We start from the raw sequence: 25117 nt of genomic DNA on the forward strand, positions 1-25117 counted from the left end.
ATATGATCTAAACATTTCACCTACACATGTAGCTAGATGTGTTGTGCTATTTTGTTTTATTGTTAAAAATTCAAAAACTGTCTTGAATTCATACTGCCTTTCGTGACTTTACTATTATAAGGTTCTGTTCACATTCATTCATAATCCAGACAGAACCTTCTTCTTATACTAAGGTCACAATTGTTTTACACAGAAAGTGAATGCAGATTTCTGCCATCAGCAGGAATAACAGAGGGTAAATGTGGGAAAATCAGGGTGTGCCACTTCAAAATACAATAAAAATTGTCGAAACGTACATGTGTAATTGTCTTTTTTAAGCCAGCACCAGTAAGTGCTTATTTGTAGCGCACTCCGCCACTGAGCGCTAAAAGCGCCATGTGAGGTCAGAGAGCAGGAATTCCGCCTTTAGCTCAGCAAGGAGCCACAATACGGCGCTACACACACACACACACACACACACACACACACACGAGACTTTCGTTTCTTGGCGACTTGATCCACATTTTACGCGTCAGTCTCCAAAAAAAAAAAAAAATTGTATGTAGGGGAACTCGCGCGCGCGGCGCTATAGTTTCCGTCCCGGCCCGGGACTGGTAGGAAGACGTGCCTTTACTATACAGATCGTGTGTTTTAATCAGAAGGACACCGGCAGGGGAGTTTTGCTTGACTGGTTGAGGTGATCTGTAGTTGGAACTTTGGATTTTGGCTTCCTCTGGGACTTTTTAAGCCCTGAGATCACCGCTGATTGCGCTTTCTCTCTGTCTCATGTCTGTGCTGATTTTGTCCTCTCTTCACTGGCACCATGTCGCCCGGAGCGGAGAGAAGACTCGAGTCTCAGCTCAGAATGCTGGAGTCCATGATCAAGGACCAGCGATCAGCCCTCAATTTGGAGAGTTTGTTGGTAAGAAGAACATGCGGCATTGGGATATTGGTGCGCTGCAGATTTAACAGTTTATCGTACGATCTCGTGCTGTTTGCTGTGATTATGTTGAAGCCTACCCTGTATGAGCAATCATGTCTATTATCGGTCCCTGCTTTAAAGGTAAAGAGAGTAAATGCTTCCATTTATTGTGGTTATTTTCCCAAAATGCTTGGCAAAACGTCTGAAGGTTATCAGTCATCCAGGTCATTGAAGTCAAGGCAGCTGGACATTTTTAATTTTGAAATTTTGTTTCTCATCCAAGGAATTTTGCTTCTAATCCCCTTCATTTAATTACTTATTTAAGAGCACTGGTTTTCAAAGCAAGAGCAGTGAACTAGATGCTTCCAGCACACCTTTAAAAAGCAATCAGTAGGTGTGCTAAGGCAATAATGTGCACACCTAGTGGTCCCTGAGAAGAAACTTTGTAAGTACTATTTTAGATCAATATATATACTTCTTTTTTTCTGAGTGTAATTTATGATTCAGAGTGTAATAACCCTTAGGCCCAGACCGGCTTTGTCAGTGAAGGGCTGTATTGCAGAGGTTTGTTAATGTGTTGCTCTGTAGTTACTGAGAGCATTTAATTTTGACTTTCTGGAGCCTAGAGCTAGGCTCAGAAAAAGAAAGGACAGACAGAGAGAGCAAAATCATCAAACCAGTCTGACAGGGCTACCTCTATCACCACCCCTGTGAAGTATCCCAGCTACAGTCCTCATCTTATATTACACCACCTTTAAAAACAGGAAACTGAATCTCTGAAAAACAGCACGGTTAATTTGTGAATAAAGCAGAAGCAAAAAAGAAGCCAGTGGTAAATAACATATTAGTACTGTACACAATTAAGTGGAAATGCAAGGTTAAATGGCCAAGCTGGTGGTTTCAGGTCTTATCTGCTTTCGAGTGATATGATCTCTGTGTGTGAAGGAACACACCCTTCTCCTCAAGAATGTGCCTGTCTTGGAGTGCTCTATTTCCAATCAGTGTTTGTGTTAAAAAAAAGTGTCTCTGAGGTCCTGGAATACCCCCGTCTTGCTCATTTTGTTGTTTTCCTTGCTCACGGAAAATTAGCTGATTGACAATCCCTTCCTGAATTCATGTGTGTGAGTTAAAGTAGGGAAAACATTAAAATGTGCAAGTCAGGGATAATCCATACAACTTCATTAGATGATCAAAAAGTGTTGTTCCACCATAATTATCCCTCTAGGTATTTAATTTCAGGCCAGTGCTTTTGATGCACTGTACAAAGTGGGGGACTTGCAAAACAAGTCTTTTTTGGAACCAACAAAATGGTTTTTGGTCGGCCCCTCCAGTCAATCAGTCAAATTATCCATAATTTTCAAAGAAATATGCCACTAGGCTATATATGTGAAAACTCATACTTAAGTAGGAAAAAAGTGTTCACATGAAATGAAACAGCAAAAAGTTTACTTTGTGAATGATTAAAGCACTAAAATTGATCATCCATACCCAAACATATATTTACCTCACTTTCTGATACTATACTCATTGCATACTTATGCTCTTTATGAGCAATAATAGCTACCCACAAACACTGGGGTTATTATGTGATATATTTTGTTTGTGTGTGTGTCACAAAAAGATGGCAGCAGGGATTTAGCTACTGGTGTTTCTGATGACTCATACCAGCTCAGGTATATATAAATGCCAGGTGTCCCAAAACACTTCATGCTTACTAATAGTGTTTAAATACTACTCTCTGTACTGCCCAGTGATGATCTTTTTGTGCAGCAGTATTGGGAAAATATTTACACTCTGAAAATAATCAAAATAATGGCTCAGTCAGAATATAAAAACCTTCACATCTACACCCAAAATAAAATACTTTACTTGAATTAAATTTCCATTTGATTGCAATAAATGCATACTTCATTTTATAGTCTGTTAAATGGAAAATATTCACCATATAAATTTCTGCGGCCCTTTACTTTTGTCATCAAAATATTTGACATATATTCTCTGCATGTTCATTTGCTTTGCAACACATGGCGACCAACACTGTGGTTATATGAAAAAAGAAATGAAAATATGTGTGAGGTCAGTTGAGGGTCATCCAACTAGAATGTAGAAGCAGAATCAATAGAGACATTTTTTTCTCACCTTCTGCTCAATAAGTTTGGTGTTTTGCTGAGGTTGATATAATTCAGGACATGTTAACAACACTGACAAGACTCACAAGATGATGCTAATTAAAACTAATTTATGTTTGAGCATACATTTTGACCTGATTTTATGTAACATACATGCAAATGGAAATTTGTAATCCTTTACTGCATGATACTCTATATTGCATTTTATCGCTTCAAATAATTTAAAACAAATATTCTTTTTTTTTTTCATTTTTGGGATACTTTGCCATGTGGAAATGGGCCTATTGAACATTTAATTCTCTTTTGCCACAAATGAAGCAGCGGTACACATTGCATTTGGAGTATTTAATTGGTGTATGCTTACTTTCTTTCAAAATCAATCCCTCCCTCTGATTGAAATATGAGTTATGTTTTAATTAAAGGCTAGGGCTTAATACACCATGTAAATATTCCTTAAAGGAAATACCTGTCACCTGTGCGTCTGCTAAAACTGGTTCTTCTGCATTTCGTACATTATTGGTTCATTCTTTAATATGGTCTAACTCATCCTAACTATTATTTATAAGAAAAGCAGCAGTGTTACAGTCGCTGTACCGGACAGTGGTCATGAAGCAGGAGCTCGGTTATAAGACAATGATTTCTGTCTTCATTCAAATCCTCACTTATAGTCATGAACTGTGGGTAGTGGTCAAAGGATATGGTTGTGAGTACAAGCAGCAGAAATGAGGTTCCTTCCCAGGGTTGCTGGATAGGGTGTGGAGCTCAACAATCTAGGAGAGCTTTTGAGTAGAGCCTCTGCTTGACTGAATTGAGGGGAGTTAATTTAAATTTAATTTAAATCTAATTTAATTAATTTATGCATCTGTTATGCAAAGATACCTACAGTACTGTATAGTACAGAACATATCATACGCAAACTTATTTGATGTGATTAATCAATGAAAAGTATTTTGGAAATGCTGATTATTTTTTTTTTTTGCATTTGTGTTCACTTGAATTTCTTGAAACCTATTTTGAAATATCATTGTATTATATCACTAGGCCCATGAAACAGATTCCAAACGGAGAATCTTTAATAATTATATCATTTAAAACCAAGCTCAGACATAATCTGACTTAATTCAACTCCATAAATCCTCCCAGCCCCAATTTCACCCATTCTGTTGTTACAGGGGAAAAGAACATTCAGGAAGCTGAGGTCACATCCTCAAATTCAAAAGAGAGATAACTGATTCCAACATGCTGTGGCTACCACTTCCTGCTTGTGTGTGTGTGTGTGTGTGTGTGCGCGCATGTTCATCATGCTACGACTCATTTATAGAGCCAAATTCAATGGTGTGAGTGTGAGGGTGTGTGCTTTTGGGAAAGATAGAAGGGGAAACTGGGACAGAGAGGCAGCAAATGAAGCTAAAACGCAGAGCTGAATGTAGTTGTTATACCACCTTATGTTTTTGTGCTGCTCTGTGATAGCAGTCCTGGGAAGTGCCACTGACATGACAGGAGCAGTGGAGACAGAAGCCTATAAAATATTTTTGATAAAATGCTAAAATAATTTTGTTATGGTTTATGGATTTGCAATCTTTGCAATTTAGTTCTGTCTTGATATGAAAGTTAATTGCATGAACATATTTTACGAAGATTGTCTGTCTAATCAGATACCAGAAATTGACAGTTTATTGAAACCCTTAAAGTTGTTTATTCAAACTGATTCAAACTGAACTTAGGTTCAAGTTGACATTATTCATAATTGCTTAATTCATAGTTTACTCAGTTCCAAGTAACCAGTCAATTATTCGTTCATTCATTCTTTTTCAGTCAGCACTTTATCCTGGTCAGGCTCGCGGTGGATCCGACACATACACAGGAACACAGAGCGTGAGGCAGGAACACACCCTGTATGGGATACTAGTCCACACGCATTCACACACTCATTCACACATAGGGGCAAATTAGTGTAGACAGTCCATTTAATGGCATATTTTTGGAAGGAGGGAGGAAATCAAGATGGAACTCAGTCATTAAAAAAACACCACCAAAGTTCTGTCTAGGGTGACCCTAGGGTAGATAAACATGATAAAGTGCCCTCTAGGGTGCCCCTGTGTGCCAGAAAACAAAATGAAATGCCCCCTAGGCTGCCCCACCCTTCTACAGGCATATCCTCTAAGCCACAACACTCCACTTCCCCTGAGTTCTGAATATGTGCATTTGTTGTTGTTTTGATTTGGTTTTCCCCTCCCTTTTGTGATCATTGTTTTTCTGTATTGTCTCTGTCACCTGCATTTTCTTTGAGCACTTGTATCCAAAGTTTCAAGTACTTCCATATTTTCTGAAGACAACATATGTCTGAGAAAACATGATGAACTGCCACCTAGGGTGGAGAATATGTGATGCATTGCCCTATAGGGTTGCAAAGAAATATGATGAAGTGCCCTAATGAGTGGCTAATTGAAGGTGCCCTATTTATTTTTCTGCCCATGCCCCTCAGACAACCTGTGTCTGCCCCTGAACCCAGTGGCAATCCTGTCCACTATGCCACTATGCCACTAGTCAACTAGTCACACAATTTAAATACCTATAAAATAATTAAATCAATTGTAGGTTTTGGAATTACACAGTTCAGCATATTTTGTCAGTTCATTATAAATATGTTAATTACAAGGAACTGAATTTCTGTGAGCATTTTTAGACTATTGCTAAAAAGTAGAAAAAATAAAGTGAAAAAAATTAAAAAGTTGCACTTATCTTGACCTTATTGAGGGTCAGTACATAGCTCAATAACTTAAAATCCAATTCCAACTACAGCATTGAAAGTAACTTTGAAAACAATCTGCACTGGCATAAAATCATTAAAAGTAAATAAAATAATTAATAAATTAATGAAATAATATTAATTGTAATTAAAACAATAAATGCAGTCACAGGGTGCTTTGTTGTATGTCTTGGACCACACTGAAAATCATGGTTATAAGCTATATGGCCAAAAGTTTGTGGACCCCTGACCATCACACCCATATGTGGTTCTTCCCAACTGTTGCCACAAAGTTGGAAGCACACAATTGTCTACAGTGTTATTGTATGCTGTAGCATTACAATTTCTCTCCACTGGAATTGAAAGCCCCAAACTGGTTCCAGCATGACAATGCCATTGTGCACAAAGTGAGGTCCATGAAGACATGGTTTACCAAATTTGGAGTGGAAGAACTCGAGTGTCCTGCACAGAGCCCTGACCTCAACCCCACTGAACACCTTTGGGATGAACTGGAACACCGACTGAACCCCAGACCTCCTCGACATCCCGACATCAGTGTCTGACCTCACTAATGCTCTTGTAGCTGAATGAACACAAATCCACACAGCCTTCCCAGAAGACTGGAGCTTACTATAACAGCAAAATCTGGAATGAGATGTTCAACAAGCACATATGGGTGTGATGGTCAGGTGTCCACATACTTTTGGCCATGTAGTGTGTTTACATATTCATGCCAGTGTAACTTTGTTCATGTCATCTCACTGCTCATTTCTGCTTATCTCTCTCGGTGCATACCCTTAGTGGCAACTTTGTAGCATGCAGAATTCAAAGTATAATCCTTTAACCAAATATTATTGTTTTCAGCCTATTGGGATATAAGTTATCATGATGACAAAATTCATGTGAATATTTGTGTTGGTATATTTTTCTTTGCTTTTCAGCTGTGTTCTTTACAAAGTAATAAAATCAATTTTTAAATTCTGCAGCACATTTTAAAAGATGCACGACCACAATATGGAAACCCTTTGTGACATCATTATCTATATCATTACCATATTTATATCCGTATCATACTCCCTTATCATAGAAAATCACCACATTGGTCTAATGTCACACTCATAAACTGTATGTCTTTTAGAATTTCAGCTTCCTTGTTCAGCTTGTCTTAGATGTATATTCATTTTTAACCACAATTAGTTTGCAAATCACTATCCCCAGCTTTACTGCTTTCATGTCTAACCTGAAGATAAGTGAACATGTCGTCTCGAAGCTTCCTTATGCCTTGCGGGTGCATGAAGATAGTCCTAAGCACAGGTGCTTTTCTAATGCTTTAAATTTTTGTTCTCAATTTGTGCAGGATTCTGTAAGTGCCTTGGCCCTTGACCTGAATCACACTGCGCTGCGGAAGAACAAAAACATCGATGTCTTCCTTAACAGATGTAAGCACCTTTAAACAAACAATACAGGTTTAAATGCTCACTATTATTTGAGAGCACTATGGTTAAAGGAATAGTTACATAGTTAATTTACACAGTTTCCCCTTACCCCAAATAGTCAATCAGCCAAGACATGTTTGGTGCCTGAACTATCAGTTAGAGAATATATATATATATATATATATATATATATATATATATATATATATATATATATATATATATGTATAAATAAATGTATTCTGCCTTTTTATGAAATTGTTAATGTGCAAATTGTATTGTTGAGGCAAAAAATGTCTTTTGAGGAGAGTATGTGTTGAACAAGCCTGTCTTGTTTGTTTGCAACATTAGCCTTTTAGCTCCTGAACAAAACTGATGAATCAAACTACATGTTTGCAAAACACCAAATCAGTGTTGGCTGACCAACAGCATTTGATGTAATAGTAAAATTGTAATATTAATAATGTTATGTAATAGTAAAATGTCAATATTGGCCAAGCTAATCCTTGTAAATTGTAAACAATATTATTTAATAGCAGAAAGAAACTGCAGTATCTATATAGATGTCTTAATCAATGTTTTGAAATGTCTGTACATTTAAAACTCAATCCTGTTCTCTCATTCACTTTTCGTATGAAAGAAATAATCCTCCAGGCCTGAAGTGTTTGTGCTGTCACATGTGCAGATTTTTAATATTACTGAGTACTGGAGATTTAATTTAATATGTTTCAGACATTTAAGAACTCATTGTTATGTAAATAAGAAAGCATTGGGTTTTTGTGAATTGTTGAGTAGATGAGAAGGCTATAAACCGTCTGAGGGAACTGCAGGTGCGGCCGGATGATTTTGACCGAATCAAACTAATTGGCAAAGGAGCCTATGGAGCGGTGCAACTGGTGAGTAACTGCTGAGCTCTGTGTCTGTGTGTGTGTGTGTGTGTGTATGTGTGTGAGAGAGAGAGAGAGAAGAGCGATAAATATGGAGAAGGTGCAGTGTCTTCTAACTACATGCTATTTGCCTTCAAGCACTGACTTTTGTTTGGATCTGTTAATGGCTCTTAGCCTGTACAAGTTTGCACATGTCCAGAGATTGCAGGAGTGTGTGTGTTGGAGTAGTGTGAGATCTTATACTTGGTATAGGTTTTCTTGGCTTTGTTACATTACTTTGAATCAGAATATACAATATTCAAAGAATATGTGTTTTTAAAATGACATTTTATGATTTTATTTTCATATTTCATATAGTTTTTTTTATATTTCGAGAAAGCTGAACAGTTTTTTTTTGTTGAGAAAACTAATAAAAATGTAGTTGCAGATGATCCTCTTTACGAAACTATCGCATGAAATTAACACCAACATATCAAATTATAAGGTTTTATATGACAGTTCTGTGATTTGTAACAGATTATGCCATTGACCTTCAGCACTCTCAGAACAGATGTGTTATTGATCAATATAGAATCTGAAAGGGCAAATTTTAAAATATAGAAGTATATTTTTGGCAATTGTTGAAACATTTGGATTCGGGTTGTATACACATATTTATAAAAATAAAAAATATATAAAAACGTACATTTGCGGTCATAAGTTTACATACGCCTCGCAGAATCTGCAAAATGTTAATTTTTTTTTTTTAAATAAGAGGGATCATAAAAGTTGCATTTTGTTTTTTAGTTAATACTGCTCTGAATAAGTTTCACATGTAGTACATATAGTCTACAAGACACAATAATAACTGAATTTACACAAATGAACCAGTTCAAAAGTTTACATATGCTTGATTCTTAATACTGTGTGTTGTATGATCAATGACTGTTTTTATGTTTTGTGATAGTTCATGAGGCCCCTGTTTGTCCTGAGCAGTTAAACTGAATTGTTATTTTGTCTTCTGGGAAACATGAAAATATTTTATGTAGCTTCTCAAGGGCAGTACTAAATAAAAAATCTTTAACGATATTTAAAGATCTTTAAACAAGATAATAACAATTTACACCAATCATCCTGTTCAAAAGTTTATATCCCCCTGGCTCTTAATGTAGTGTGTTGCCTTCTTGAGCATCAGTGATTGTTTGCACCTTTTGTAATAGTTGAGTTTGAGTCCTTCAGTTGTCCTCAGTGTGAAAAGATGGATCTCAACATCATATAGCCACTGCTGGAAAGGGGTCAAATATGCAGAAGATGCTGGAAGAGCAAAGAATGTGTTTCACATTCTTTTTTTGAAGAAGAGTGGGCAGTTTAACTGCTCAGGAAAAACAAGGGACTCATGAATAACTATCACAAAACATAAAAACAGTCGTTGATCATCCAGGTAACACACACAGTATTAAGAATCAAGCGTATGTAAATTTTTGAACTGGTTTATTTGTGTAAATTCAGTTATTATTGTGTCTTGTGGACTATACGTAAACATCTGTTATGTGAAATAGCTTATTCAGGGCAGTACTACATAAAAAATGCAACTTTTATGATCTCTCTTTTTTTTTTTTTTCAAATTATTAGCATATGTAAACTTATGACCCCAACTGTAATTATTTACATATAAGAACATGCAATTTTGTGATTGTAATGCTTTTTTAAATCAACATTAATTGCCCATGGTCTTAAAAATTATCACATGGGCCCCAGAGTGGTGCAATAGAAAAGGCTTTGCCCTATCATTCGTAGAATTCGAATCCCGACAATGCCATAGCCCGGAGTCCAAGTGAGCAAAATTGGCCTTGCTCTATGGGTGGGTTTCATGGCATAACACTCTCTCTCCCCTGTCAATCACAGTGATACTAGCCAATCATCTGTGAGCACTTGTATGTGGAAGGAGATGGGTAGCACGTTCCTCTGAGTGTGTTATGTGTTGCCCTGTGACACAGCATTAACAGCAGCTTGAAAAGATGCAGTTGGTTGGCTTCACATGTCTTGGAGGAAGAACGTGTTGGCCTTTACCCTCCCTGGTTGGTAGCTGTTGTGTAATAGGGGAGAACCAAGGCTAAGACCAAATGGTGATTCATGTGATGTGTCTGTGATTTACTATCCAAAACATATTATATTTCCTTAATATGCTTCACAGTCTGTTGTTTTACCACTGTAAATGTTTTGTCACCAGCTCAGAGTATCTCAAGGGGGGATGGCACAGTACCAACTTTTCTTTTCTGAAATGGATACTAAAAATGTCATTCTCACAATCAACTTTTACACATAGTAAACCAGAAATCATGCTAATATAAACATTATATGATTTATTTATTTATTTGTATGAATGAATACATACAGTTAGGTGCCAACATTATTTTAATGCAAAAAATTCATTGATATGTGCTTAAATATATTTCTTATCGCATGGATATGATTTCTCATTGACACAGCCCCCATTAACAAATCACATTTCTGCCATCTAGAATCTAGTAATAGTGTAACAAAAACACTCTTCGAGCACTTATAGCACACCCTTAACTTTAAGATGGAAAGCCCACAAAGAACATGATGCAATGAAGCATCAGGATAGCCACATTCTTGGTAATTGTAAGTAAATTTCACTAATGCTACAAAGTATATTTATTATACAGAGCATTATAATATGATAATTAATATAAGCACAGTCATGTATCACTTACAAAACCAAACCAAAAAAAAAAATGTATTGTCTGAGTGCTTGTCTGTTACCTCCCCAATAGAGTTTTGGACTGATGGTATTCCTAGTTTGTGACCTAGTGTCAGAATGTATTTTTGATAGACTTCAAAGCACTTTTGTAAGTCCCTCTGGATAAGGGCGTCTGCCAAATGCCATAAACGTAAATGTAAATGTATCGGCCTCTGGGTAGCGTGCCTAGTATAAGTTTCTCACTTCATGTTGGAGCATTAAAGTATTTCTAAAAGTAAAATATGATCAACACACACATCGGAGTCCCCTATTAACCATTCAGGGAGTCTCGTGCACATAAATCATTATATGACACCAAGAGAACTGAGATCTTCTCCAGGTCTATGGCTCATGAAGTCATAGTTTTGATAACAACATGTTGCTTGGTTTTTCCAGGCAGGGTGTCCTACACTTCTGTGTGGAAATGCAGTGATGAATTGTCATAGTGAAGTCAGCCTTTTCAGTTTAACAGTTTAAAATTCTTGGTCGGAATCCACAGCAAGTAACTTCTGTAGAAAAAACATGCATGCATTATTTATGAATTTCTGTAATCATGAACTTATATTTATTTCATATAATTGCACTGCCTCTGTTCATATACCTTAAAGACTCATATTTTTTTTTACCCATAAGACTAGTATCCACTTAAGCATACCATATCAGTGGTTAATATTTAAGCCACAGAACATGAAGATATTTCCAGAAGTTACTGCTATTTTTCAGTTTGTATTTTTCAAGTGTATATGCGAACATCAGAAAAATCCCTTTATGAAATAAACCCTCAGTGGTATGAATTATTCCTCCTCAAGCCATTTTTTCAGTAGATTAGCTTTTTGCCAGTATATATTTATGGTTGCACCAGCGTGAAGCATACTATTGCTGATGATAGTTATGTTGGTGAGAGTACCATCATTTTATGTATCTGAGACCAAACCTCTCTAGAATGAGATATAATAGGGTTGCTAACATTTTCTTCCTTCCCCTGTTGTGTAAGGACATCTGTGAGATGAAATGGCAATATGAAGCCTTGCTCTATTTCTATCCAAAAAATATCTATTTCACTTTTGCACCAGTGCTTGGCCAGTTTGGCTATTTCGAATGAAAGACATATTTCAAATGCGATTTAATGTCAGGTAAACCTAGGCCTCCCAAAAGTGCATAATTTTAGTGCAAAATTTTATACCAAGATATTTCATTCTGCTAAAAATGGTCTTTTCTTGATGGTTACACCAGATGATATTTTGTAAAATAAACAACTTTAGACTTTAATTAGTATATTATGAAAGAAATATAAATGCTGATGCTTTGCAGTTTTGATCAGTAATACAAGATACTTTTATTAACCAGATCAAAGTTTTCCAGTTTAATTGTTCTTATACTTATTTTGGTGCAAATCTTCTCACATACAGTGCCAGTCAATGTTTTTGAACACTTTATATTAACATTCTTGTTTAGTCTTTAAGAAATGGGTTCAAGTTAAGTAGGTGTACAAGAACTGAGAAATATTTGTGACCTTTTTTAATTTTATTGGAAAAAGAACATCTAGATGTAACTGGAAAAGGCTGATCTGGATCATCATTAGCTCACAATATATATTTGTCTTACAGTTGATACTAATACCGTCTGATTGAAAAAAAAACTAAGCTTACAGTGACTTACAGTCCTACAGTAACCAGTTCACAAAGGAATTTAGAGTGCCGTTAGAATCTGAGAGTGGATAATAAATGTGTCCTTAAATACAATGATATCGGTATTTGATGATTTTTGAACTAATTTAATTGCCAATAGTGGGTAAACTGTAATAAATCCTAATGTGTTCAAATGAATAATTTAAAAATTTTAATTTACACAATTTACCCTTTATCTAAAATGTAGCCAAGATGTGTTTGAAATTTGCATCTTCATCCAGTTGTACAACAGCTACAAAGCTAATGAGTAAGGGAAGCATATAACTGCCAGTTTGACATTGTGTAAACTGCATGGTCTAAATCATCACACACTTGTCTCAAACTGTAGTGAGTTATTTACTATCTTAAACAGTTCTGATAATTTGGTTTTCAAATGGTATGGTAACATAGTGTTTAGAAAACACTATGTTACCATACCATTAGTTTTTTTTAGGTAGGAAGATCATTTGCGTGTCCTTTTAGGTCTTGGCTGTGTCCTTTTAGGGCTTTAGGTTGCCTTGAAAAATTATGGCGTGCCTTGAAAAGTTATGTCTTTCTGGCATTCCTGGATTTAAACCCATTGCAGTTGCTGGCCACCATTAATTGATCAAAACATTCATAATTTCAGCATTACTGATTATCAGAGCTCTGAAGGACAGAAGTACAGCATAGTGGTCTGATTATTATGAGATTATAGTGGGGTTACACATGTGCAGCAGATGAATAATGACTCTACTCAGAGTTTAAACTGATCACACTGGTTGGTGTGATTGCGCCATATACCTGTGTTTCATAGCTCTTTGAACATTTGCCTGTCACTGATTCCTTTTAATGGGAAAAAGCACTTAATTAATTAACTTTAGTTAATTAATTTTTTTCTTGATTTTTAATACAACACCATATTTTGAAAAATAAAAATGTATCATCACTACATTCAGTAAATTTCAAGTGAAGTGAATTGTGGCCAAGTATGGTGACCCATACTCGGAATTTGTGCTCTGCATTTAACCCATCCAAGTGCACACACACAGTAGTGAACACACACACACACACACCGTGAACACACACCCGGAGCAGTGGGCAGCCTTTTTTGCTGCGGCACCTGGGGAGCAGTTGGGGGTTCGGTGCCTTGCTCAAGGGTCTCACCTCAGTCGCGTTACTGAGGGTGGGAGAGAGCGCTGGTCATTCACTCCCCCACCTACAATCCCTGCCGGACATTAATGTTAATGTTGGCATAACAATGGCATATTGACTAATTTCTACCTGTGTATTGAATTAACTGTGCATGTATTTTTACGTTTAGGTGCGGCACAAGGTCTCTAAGAAAGTGTATGCTATGAAGAAACTGAGCAAGTTTGAGATGATCAAGCGCTCAGACTCTGCCTTCTTCTGGGAGGAGCGAGACATCATGGCCTTCTCAAACAGCCCCTGGATAGTGCAGGTAGAATGAAGTATCATCTGCACACTATGTTTTACACACACACACATTTGAAATGAACTTGCACCCAGAAAGAAATGGTTGGCTTCACGTGTCTTGGAGGAAGCACACTTCACGCTTCCAGGCTGGTTGCTGTTGTATGACAGGGGAGACCTAACTGGTGGGTGGGAATTGGCCAAGTCTAAATTAGGGAGAAAATCAAGAAAAATTGTTCCTCTCCTCCCAATCTTGATCGTTAGTTATAATATAATGAAAATAAAAGATACAAAAAGAAATGATAAACATCATTGGTACAGTGAATGACATTAGCACACCTGTAATTATTTAAAATTATTCAGTCAAAATTCTAAATTGCACAAAGTCATAAACTGTGTCCTTGCAGTAATCAATTGTTGTATGTTTCATCCAAACAGAATAAATTAATAATTGATTAATTAATCGATTAATATCTATTTCAGTAATAAAGTTAAATTTGAGGTGGCAATATTTTAGCAAAACATACTGGCTGGCTCCTAAATTTCTATGTTCAGAAAACCAATGTGTAGTAAGCTACAAGTTTCATTTCAAGCCCTGCATTCTGAAGCTGTATACTGTAGATGTGCTGTGTGCAGAGCTCTGCTGAATAAAATGGCTCAAAGTCATTGACCTCAGTGTTTCCTGAAAGTGTTTTTTGCATATAATTTGTAAACCACAAGGTTTAAATAACATCTGCCCATACCTCATTTGGAAATTATAGAGCTGTGTTGTATATCCAATGCGCAAGTGTTTGTTTCTAGTACTGTTAATGTTTATTAGATGTGAGTATATAAAACATTAACCCCTGAAACAGGCCCAGTAATGGTTATGGCAAAAATAGCATAGGTTTAGCTTAGCATAGGTTTAGATTAGGTTAGGAAGGTTTTGCTGGTCAACCAGACCTACAGTAACAGGCCAACATGAAATTCATTCTGTCCTGCAGTGATGCCATTTTTCCCCACAGAATTGAGCTACATTTTATGGCCGAAAGTATGTGTACACCTGACCATCACACCCATATGTGCTTGCTGAACATCCCCTCTTTGCTGTTTTAATAACCTCCACTCTTCTGGGAAGGCTTTCCATTAGATTTTGGAGTGTGGCTATAGAGATTTGTGTTCATTCAGCTACAAGAGTATTAGTGAAGTCAGGCACTGATGTCGGGTGAGGAAGCCTGGGATGCAGTCGGTGTTCCAGTTCCATATGTAGGCTATAACTGCCAAAAAAGAGCAAAAGGCCAGATAGTAATCACTGAATTATGTATAAAATGTCTGTGCTTACATTAGTTTTCAATTGAACTACTCTGAAAAGGCACCATTATTGTCCATAAGTATTAGGATTGAAACACTGTCAGTTCAGAAACATCCATTGTCGTATCATGGCACATAAAATGTTACTTTAAAAGCTTCAAATAAATGTTAAGTGTTCAAAAATGCCACTGGATCCTATTGATGTGATCCTATTGATACTTGACTGGAGTTTTAGAGGCAAAATGTCCACTGGCTTTCTAACATTACAGACAAGTTTAACTATTTATAAAAGCAGAATAAAAAGTTAAACTTAATAGTGCAGTGATATCTTGCAGATAATTTACACTTTATTTGCTGTAATAAAGAATGGTCAACATCTATGTCAGCTGGATCCTAATCACATTCTACCTCACCCAGTTTTACCTCTGCATGCTAGCTTTAATAGCTTTTTAGTCATGTCATCATGGTGGAGGGAACTGTGACACACCATGTCTGACCATGTCTGTACCAATTTATGAAACTAGAAGAGGAAACAGCAATAGATTTAGATAGTTTAAAAAGTATTTTTTAAATACTGCTAAATAGCAAGATTAATTAACAAGGTTATTTAGCAGAAGACATGTATTTGAGCTGCTCAAGTCATTTGACTTGCTGTGTATATTTCTCTAAATTTTAGCCTTAATGTAACTGAGCTAAAGTTCTGACTTTTGATCAATGTTAAACTCTTATCTTAGCTAAGTACATAGCTTTCTCAATACTGGTAGAGATTCAGGTTAAATAAAACATGAAAAATCACTGTCCTTTGTAAATATAAAACAAAAAGTTGATTTTAATCTTTTAATTTTCCTTTATTTAAGTACATGTGCTATCAGTAAAATCTCCAAGTCCGTGAAGGTGTCTTTCTGTGTGGCAATTTTCATATTGCCAACAATGGAAATGAAGATGAAACACAATATAATCAATTTTTGCAACTGCTTTGCTACTAAATCGGGACACCCATTTCTAAGTATTGAACAGACCTTTAGTGATAAATAAAAGTACTAGTTATTTATTTACAGTGTCTGTATAGTAATTATCTTTGGTTTCTCTGTGTTTGTGTAGCTGTGCTGTGCCTTTCAAGACGAGCGCTACCTCTACTTGGTGATGGAATTCATGGCAGGTGGAGATCTGGTAACCCTTACTATGAATTACGACATGCCTGAGGAATGGGCACGCTTCTACACAGCTGAAGTGGTGCTGGCACTGGACGCCATCCACTCTATGGGCTTCATCCACAGAGACATCAAACCTGAAAACATGTTGCTGGACTGCAGTGGCCACCTCAAACTCGCTGACTTCGGCACATGCATGAAGATGGACAAGGTGAGTGTGTTCATAAGCTGGGTTTCGGGTGTCCATGTAGAATGTCGTATCTGGGAATAAAATAAATGTGGGAACTGGAGGTTTTTACTTTTTTGTGGGCAGGAGCAGACATTCAGATATGAAGGTTGTGGGACAAAGAATGGCCACATTCATTAACATGGGACTTTATTGAGTGCTTGCGTGGCACTGTGTGACATGTTTAGAGCATTCATTCATTCATAGATTCATTCATTCATTTATCCTTAGTAACTTTTTTTTTCCTGGTTAGTGTCACTGTACAAATAAAAATATTAACTGGCAGGAATGGTTAGAATACCATCGAGACTGGGAGGGAGGGGGATTAAAAACAGTCCTGTGCGTTTGCCTCGCACCTCCAGGGTTGGTGGTTCAATTTCCGCCTCCTTGTGTGTGTGGAGTTTGCATGTTCTCCCCGTGCTTCGGGGGTTTCCCCCAGGTACTCCAGTTTCCTCCCCCAGTCCAAAGACATGCATTGTAGGGTAACTGGCATTTCCAAATTGTCCTTAGTGTGTGAATGTGTGTGATTGGCACCACATCCAGGGTGTTACCCGCCTTGTGCCCCATGTCCCCTGGGATAAGCTCCAGGCTCCCCGCGACTTGAAGACCATAATGTTTAGTTACTAACTAAATTGAAATTTATTTTCAATTACCCACCTTAAAATTCAGGTTTTCAAAAAAATTAAGTATGTATATTCACATATTTTTTTTCATTGTTCACAAATTCACATTCAATAATTCATTTTTTCAGATATTCAGGTTGCTAATTTCAGTGCTCAATTTCAAATTCAAGTTGCAAAATTCAATACGGAAATGTTAAAGTTTACAATCCGGGCTACTCAGGGGCAGGCAAAGACAATTGAGCTTGGCACCATTTTTGGGAGCACATGCCTATATCAACATATCAACAGAAAACTGTAAATGCAATCATTTCTACTCTATATCAATGATTTGAATAAAATTAATAAACAAAATCTGTCTTTAACTATTGTGTTTTCTTTATCTGGAGTGTAGGGGAATGAGTCAATTATAATGCGCACACCTGATGCCTATCTGTGGTTGTTATACTCTCTCTGAGCCTATGTGTGTGTGTGTGTGTGTGTGTGTGTGTGTGTTGTGTCAATGTGAGTTAATATTTTTGAAGTTTAATTTGACAATAAAACAGTGGTATAAATTTGGATGGGGTCGGCCATGGCTTTTTGTACTTGATTTGCATATGAGTCTGAGGAATTTTTTTAATGATTTAATTTTGAGCATTATGGATGCAATGTTTTCACAAACCATACAACTGACTGAGAAACACAAAGAGGGTGAACTAAGTAAAATTTGCTGAAATACCTGATCATGCAATACATTTCATCACACAGTAGCTCTAGGCCTTAAAGCCAACACAAACCAAAAGCTATTAAAAACAACCCTTCTATAAGGCTCAGAATGAAATAATTTTTAAGTACCTCAGACCCATATGCAAATCGAACACAAAATGCCAGGTCCCCAACTTAGCAGGAACTTTTTAATTTTTAATTTCAACTTAGTAACTAAATGTATATAAAGGAAACAGAAAAACATTAACTTAAGTGCAGCACTGTCACATTTACTGAACTGTTGGATCATTTTTTCAGTGTAGTTTGGTATTTGATGGCAAAACGGCATAACACACTCCAGTCTTGATTGTCTTCACCTACCTGTCAGTAGCCCATATGAACTTTTCATATTGAATTTTGCAACCTGAAGTTGACTGGTTTAATTTACACACTGAAATTATCAAAATAAATATCTGGACACTGAATAATTGAATCTGCATTTGTGAACACAAAAAATGTTTGACTATAGATACTTGATTTTCTGAAAATCTGAATTTTGAAATGTTAATATTTTAAATATCTGAATACTGTAAAAACTAATTTGAATTTCAAGTAGTTTAATTAAAAAAATTCAAAGCTTGAATAAAATAAAATTAAAATTGTTTGACTTGACATTTCTGCCATCTTGTGGGAAGCAGATTAAATGCACCCTGATTTGTTGATTTTGATATGAACACTGGGTACAGGGCTGGATAATTCACCTCAGCTGGGACTCCAATCCATTACAGGGCACCATGCACAAACACAATGGTGTAGCCAGGGTGTTAAAGGGACAGTCTGGCCAAAATAAACATGCCTACTCATGCCTTACAGTGATGACTCAGCAGGCTCTGTAGTGAGATTTTTTTCAGTTTTAATACTGGGGAAATCCCCTCCTGATTATGTATCTTGGAGGTGGATGCAAAATTTGAAAGACTACAGCGGATATTTGGGTGGGAGGGGGAATGGGGGAGAAGGGGGGCAGGGCTCACTAAAATGAGATAGCTATCTGGCTTCTGCTAGTAAACAATCATTTTGTTTGTAAGTAAATTATTGCGTTGGAGTGAATGCATTACTCAAGCAACAGAAATGACTCGACGGATGAAGATTTTTTTGAGCTACTGTTGCACAGTGAAAGCCAGCCATACATGTTTGAGCCAGAATACACAGAATACAGAGAACAACAGGAGGCAAGCAGAGAGCAATGGTGGGTCTTTCAAAATTACACTGAGCCAAATAACTGAAGTTAGCAACAGGTTGCTACTATAATAATCAGCTATATCTACCTTTGTGTTAGTGACCTTACTATCCATCTTACTAGTAGTTACATGGGTGAGGACAAGTATTAGGTAGCGGACATTAACTATTTCTCCTACCTCAGTTCAGCTCCTTTTGTTCCAGGCATGGAGCTTCTCTGGTCTCCATTTTTACTAAATACAGGCAGAATCGCTTTTTCCTTTAGCATATTCTTTGGAGGAAGATCCAGTAACTCTGCTTTCAGATCTCTTTTATAATCTGAAATCTGACTGCACACTTGGAAATATCTGAAAAGTTTCAGTGGTGTACAGACCCCTGTAGTGTTTGTAAAAACAAGAAGAGTTATGTGAGCAACCTGGTTCCAAAAGACTTGATTAGCCTAGCAACCTGACCTGGTTATTCCTCCTAATTGTCTATAACCACGACTGTCTACTTTTGCCTTGGAAAGGTGTCCAATTTGATAATATGGTGTAAAAATTAATATGTTCATGAAAACATTTCTGATTCTGACACCCAACGGCACAATGTGATATTTTAGATTTTAGAAAACAAATTCTGGCTTGCTCTTCATAATCACTATTATCTCCCGTTATGTTTCTGCAACTAGGAGGTGTCACCGATGTCAGAGTGACATGTCTCACTCTGAGGTCTGGATTGGTTGATCACAGTAAGGATTACCAATGGATGAATTACGTATTTGCGCATTCCCTGCTGGGTATTGCTGGCTACATCGATGTGAGATACAATGCTGTGCAACAGAACACTACATACCATGACAAATAATATATCAATATAATAATATATTGTTTCAGTTTTGGTGAGTCTGTGCCCATGGTAGCCTCAGATTCTTGTTCTCGGCTGATAGGAATGGAACCTGATGTGTTCTTCTGCTGTTGTAGCTCATCCACCACAAGGTTCAATGCTGTGTGCATGCTGAGATACTTTTCTGCTCACTGCAGTTGTAAAGAGTGATTATATGAGTGACTATGTCCCTCCTGGCAGCAATCAGGCCATTTTCCTCTGATCTCTCTTATCAACAAGGCATTTGCACCCACAGAACTGTCGCTCACTCAGTGTTTTTTGTTTTTTGCAACATTCTGTGTAAATTCTAGAGACTGTTTGTGTCAAAATCCTAGGAGATCAGCAGTTTCTGAAATAATCAAAGAAGCCCATTTGGCACCAACAACCATGCCACGGTTAAAGTCACAGAGATCACACTTTTTCTTCATTCTGATGTTTGATGTGAACATTAAATGAAGCTCTTGATCTGTTTCTGCATGATGCATTTTGCTGCTGCCACATGATTGGCTGATTGGATAACTGCATAAATGAGCAGGTGTACAGGCGGTCAGTGAGTGTGTGTGTTTTTAAGAAAAGCAGCTGGTTGGCACAGCAGGTGGCATTGCTGCATCACAGCTTCATCTTAAATTCTGAGCTCAGGTTACTGTCTACTGTATGTAGAGTTTCTGTTCATGTTCTCATCATGTCCACGTGTGTTTCCTCTAGGTTCTCTCCACCTCTCAAAAAACATACTGGTGATGGTGAATTGTCCCTAGGTGTAAATGAGCATGTGTGTGTGTTTGTGTGTGTAAATAAAATGAGAGATGAGCCAATCGACATATCTTCTGACATCCTGTATGTAATAGTACTATGCTGAATTGTGTGTGTGTGTGTGTGTGTGTGTGTCTGTGTGTCTGTGTACGTGTGTCTGTGTGTGCATGTATGTGTGTATGTGCCCAGTCTGGGATGGTTCGCTGCGACACAGCTGTGGGAACCCCAGATTACATTTCTCCAGAGGTGCTGATGTCACAGGGTGGAACTGGTTATTATGGACGCGAGTGTGATTGGTGGTCTGTGGGGGTGTTTCTCTATGAGCTGCTGATTGGTGAGTAGCTCCTCATTCCTTCTCTTCTTTTCTCTTATCTTCTCTTCTCTTCTCTTCCCTTACCTTACCTTACCTTACCTTACCGTACCTTAATAAATGTAGTTTTGTTTTGCTGCAGGTGATACTCCATTTTATGCTGAGTCACTAGTAGGAACTTATGGCAAGATCATGGATCACAAAAACAGTCTGAACTTCCCAGATGATATGGAAATGTCTAAAGAGGCCAAAGACCTTATCTGTGCCTTTTTGACTGACAGGTGGGAGAGAGTGAGAACTTTGCCCCTCATTCTGCACTTACATCAGCAAGCTACAGAGCAAAAGACAAAGAGTAAATGATTCTACAGACAGGGTATTAATTGACATTTGAAATTTTTAAAACACTTTATAATGTGGTTCCAAAATTCATAGGTAACTATGCAGGAACTAAACAGGAACAGATGAGTAGTTTTTCATTAACACTTAGTTACTATTATTTACTACTATAGAATGCTAGTTAATTACTCAGTAAGTACTTTGGAGGAGTTCATTGTTAACTAACAATGTACTGAGTCTTGACATTTCTCCTGCAGTCAAGGTCTAAGAGAAATGGACAACAATAACCTACAAAAGTATGAGTTTGTAACTTAGAAATGAAAAACAAATATTCTCCATTAACATACTTTTCAAAAGTGTTATAAATAATTTCTTTTTTAGTGACAAAAATTACATAAGTAATTAGTAATTAATTTTCATGTGTTCACTTTATAATACTGTTCCAGATGATCATTAACTACTGAAGAGCAACACGGTCACACTTCAGTCATGGGTTTATTGTCTATTTCTATCTTTAGGTCTCTAGGCTAAAAGAAAACAACATACTAACTCTGCACTTCTTTGTGTGGACATTAATATATCACATAGACATTTACATTTTAGACACTCAAGTATTGGACAAGGTTACAGTATATTAGGTAGTAGGTCACTGAGGTGGTAACCTTTTTTTTTTTTGTTTACCTTTAGTGTGTATCTTTTACCTAGAAAGTGCATATAGTGCATACTTTAAAGCTTTACTCTAAAAGGTAATTATGGTCCAATTATGTACATTATTACATTTAGAAGTACACTATATCCGTGTTACCAGGTGAAATAAACATATTAAAGTTTTAAGTCTTAGCAATTGGGAGTTGATGTCAATGTGATCAGTAATTAATCAGTAGTTAGTCAGTTAGTCAGTAATTACTGTTTACTGTAAGTAAACTACTCCACTGAAGTTCCCTATTAAACATACCTAATGAGTAATTAACTAGAATTCTATGGTAGTTAATAGTGGTAGCCCAAGTATTAATGAAGAACTACTCATTAGTTCCTGCTTAGTTCCTGTATAGGTACCTAAAAGTTATGGAACATTAGTATAAATTAATTGACTACAGTAAATTCCACAGGCTAAACCCATGGAGCAAGATGTACGTCTGCCATAATTATCAATTCTTACAATTTCAGTTCCAGCTGAAGTTCAGCAATGTTTAGCTCGAGAAAATAGAAGACAGACAAAAATCAGTTCTATCGTTTCCAGGATTTTGTTTCAATATGCATTTTAAAAGGAGGTTCCGTGATGTGTATAGGTTATCAACTCCACCTTGAATATACAGTGAAATATTTGTGATGTGCTTAGTGATTCTTGTGTTCACCTGTTAGTGCTGTGTTTTCATTATTCATTTGAGAAGTTAGTGCTTGTCTGCAGCAGTGACATCACAGCTATACATCGCAGTTGTATGGATTTATGGCAGAGACTCGGCTTGACTAGTTAGTGATCTGCAAGATGAACATCCTGATGGTGTTGATGGTGGTATTACAATGAAAGTTGTAAAAGCTTTGGAAGCTGATCTGATGCTGCCCACAAATGATTAAAGCAGCAGTCACTAAACACTAACACGAGATAAGCCAGCTGCGACATCAGCATCTTGCCTCTTGCAGGTGTGAATGTAGGATCAATCATTTATTCACTCACTTATTCATGTTTCACCTTCTATCTCACTTTGACATTCATATTTGGCAGCACATGTGAAAAGCAGTATGTTTGGCCTAAACACACACACATACACCCATATACACACATATACACACATATGTGCCACAGCCCTCCCTTTGGTTTTCGGCTCCAGCTGGAATGAACCACACGTGGCAGCTTGGTCCGCTGTACCCCTCAGCATGTGCAAGTGAGCAAGGGAGGGGAGCTGTGTGTTTTGTGTGTGTGTGTGTGTGTGTATGCTTGTGTCAGGGCTTGTCTCTCACTGCGTTGCTTGTCTTTCACGTTGTCTAGCAGCTGGATATTAGTCACAAGCACACAAACAGATCTACAGACCAGTCGATGTAGGAGCTGTGTGTGTGTATATATATATATATATATATATATATATATTGCCGGGGGGGGGGGGGGGGGGGCGGGGGGGGGGTATTGTTTTGTTTTGCTCTGTGCGCATGTGTGTTGATCTGTGCTTTGGTATGTTCAGGGAGGTGAGGCTTGGCCGGACAGGAGTGGAGGAAATCAAACGTCACCCCTTCTTCAAGAACGACCAATGGACCTTCGATACCATACGAGACAGTAAGCATTGTGCTTGTCCACTCAGTTTGTCCACTCACTGTATGTTTTATAAACATGTACAATTAGTTTAATTTAATTTCTCTGGAGTGAGATCATATCCTCCCTCATTAATCATATAGTTTGTAAGAAGTTTATTGCTGTAATAACTTAAAGTAATGCTGATAAAGTCTATTTAATTTTGCATACATATCAGTTGGCTGTAAGAACCTTTTTCTTTCAATTCACCATAATCGAGTGTTTTTGGTTTTTTTTTTGTTAACTGTGTGTACCTTTTGTTACTAGAAACTAGGATATTTCTTTTGACTATTTTTATCATTTGTAGAAAAGATGATGCCAATCACATGTGTAACCTTGAGTTGTATAATAATTTGGGCTAATAATAATAATTTCTGCATATTCTATTGTTTGACACTTTCTTTTAGTATGCCCTGTGTTGTGTGTCATTGCTTGTTGTGTTGTTGGTTTGTGTTGTGTTCATTTTTGGATGCATTTTCTGGGTGGAACTTGTGGCCAATGTGGAGTTTCTAATGAGAGGAGTGATGCAAAACCACCACTGTGGAGCCTCTCTCTCCTTTACTCTTTCTCCTTCTCTCTCCTTTACTCTCTCTCCTTCTCTCTCCTCCACTCTCTCTCTCTCTCACTCACTCACTCCCTATTCACTCTCACATGAACACATGTATGAACACATGCTAGATATTGATAGTGCTACCTCTTAGCCCACTTTACTCTAGACTGCTCCTTGGCTTAGTCTGTTTCCTACTTCCCTCTGGATCATCTGATCTTCTGCCACAGCCAGTCAAGCTGCAATGACTTCTTATTACAGGAAAGATTTGGCAAAAAAAAAAAAATCACATTTACACAATTTTTACTCTTACCCCAAATGGTTGACATACAGCTTGAGTTTAGTTTAATAGTTTTGCAATATAGACTAACAAATATAGCTAGCAAGTGATGGAAGTCTGTCTCAGTTAAATTGTTTTCTTTGAGTAGATTTCCCAGTGTGGGAATTAATATCATCTATAAAAAATGGATAAAAACTGTGGAGCTGCACACTGTAACCGTATCGAAGCTGCCATCTTGGACATCCAGAATTTACGACACACACACACACACAGTCTGTACTGGAGACTGGACTGAACTGAGATTATGTAGTGTAATGCCATCATTTGAAATGAATATAAGAAGATTAGTGCATGTGTTTATGGAAAAGAATTTCAGGTGAAATAGACTTCCATTACCTTTAAAATATCTTTTATGTTACATTAGTCTCATAGCTCCAGTGAAGAGCATCGACACCAAACCAGAATTGGCTGGGGTAAGGGGAAAATTATTTTTTATGGTAAACCATTTCTTTAAATACATTTTAAAAATCCACCTTGCTGCTATTTTCCTTAATATAGCTGTGTAAAGAGAGTGAGCTTGGAGCTATGGCACTTGGTTTTGGATTTGTGCGTTCTCT

General features: G+C 37.1%; 1 protein-coding gene across 5 annotated transcripts in view; it reads left to right on the forward strand.

Moving 5' to 3' along the window:
• Nucleotides 1-445: 445 nt before the first annotated feature.
• Nucleotides 446-25117, forward strand: part of LOC113528867 (rho-associated protein kinase 2) — a 54755-nt gene continuing 30083 nt past the window's right edge. For 3 of the 5 annotated variants that reach the window (XR_008301303.1, XM_034302088.2, XM_026917642.3), the window contains exons 1-8: nt 446-901; nt 7137-7218; nt 8011-8111; nt 13816-13953; nt 16317-16577; nt 20933-21077; nt 21196-21334; nt 23567-23658. Coding sequence is in view for 4 of the 5 variants with exons in the window: in XM_034302088.2 (XP_034157979.2) it covers nt 803-901; nt 7137-7218; nt 8011-8111; nt 13816-13953; nt 16317-16577; nt 20933-21077; nt 21196-21334; nt 23567-23658 (1057 nt within the window). In the remaining variant the exon portion in view is untranslated. The remainder of the gene's footprint in view (nt 902-7136; nt 7219-8010; nt 8112-13815; nt 13954-16316; nt 16578-20932; nt 21078-21195; nt 21335-23566; nt 23659-25117) is intronic. The other 2 variants (XM_026917644.3, XM_026917645.3) reach the window with 1 other exon arrangement.

The sequence above is a fragment of the Pangasianodon hypophthalmus genome, chromosome 30, assembly GCF_027358585.1.
Source record: "Pangasianodon hypophthalmus isolate fPanHyp1 chromosome 30, fPanHyp1.pri, whole genome shotgun sequence".
Lineage (NCBI taxonomy): Eukaryota > Metazoa > Chordata > Actinopteri > Siluriformes > Pangasiidae > Pangasianodon > Pangasianodon hypophthalmus.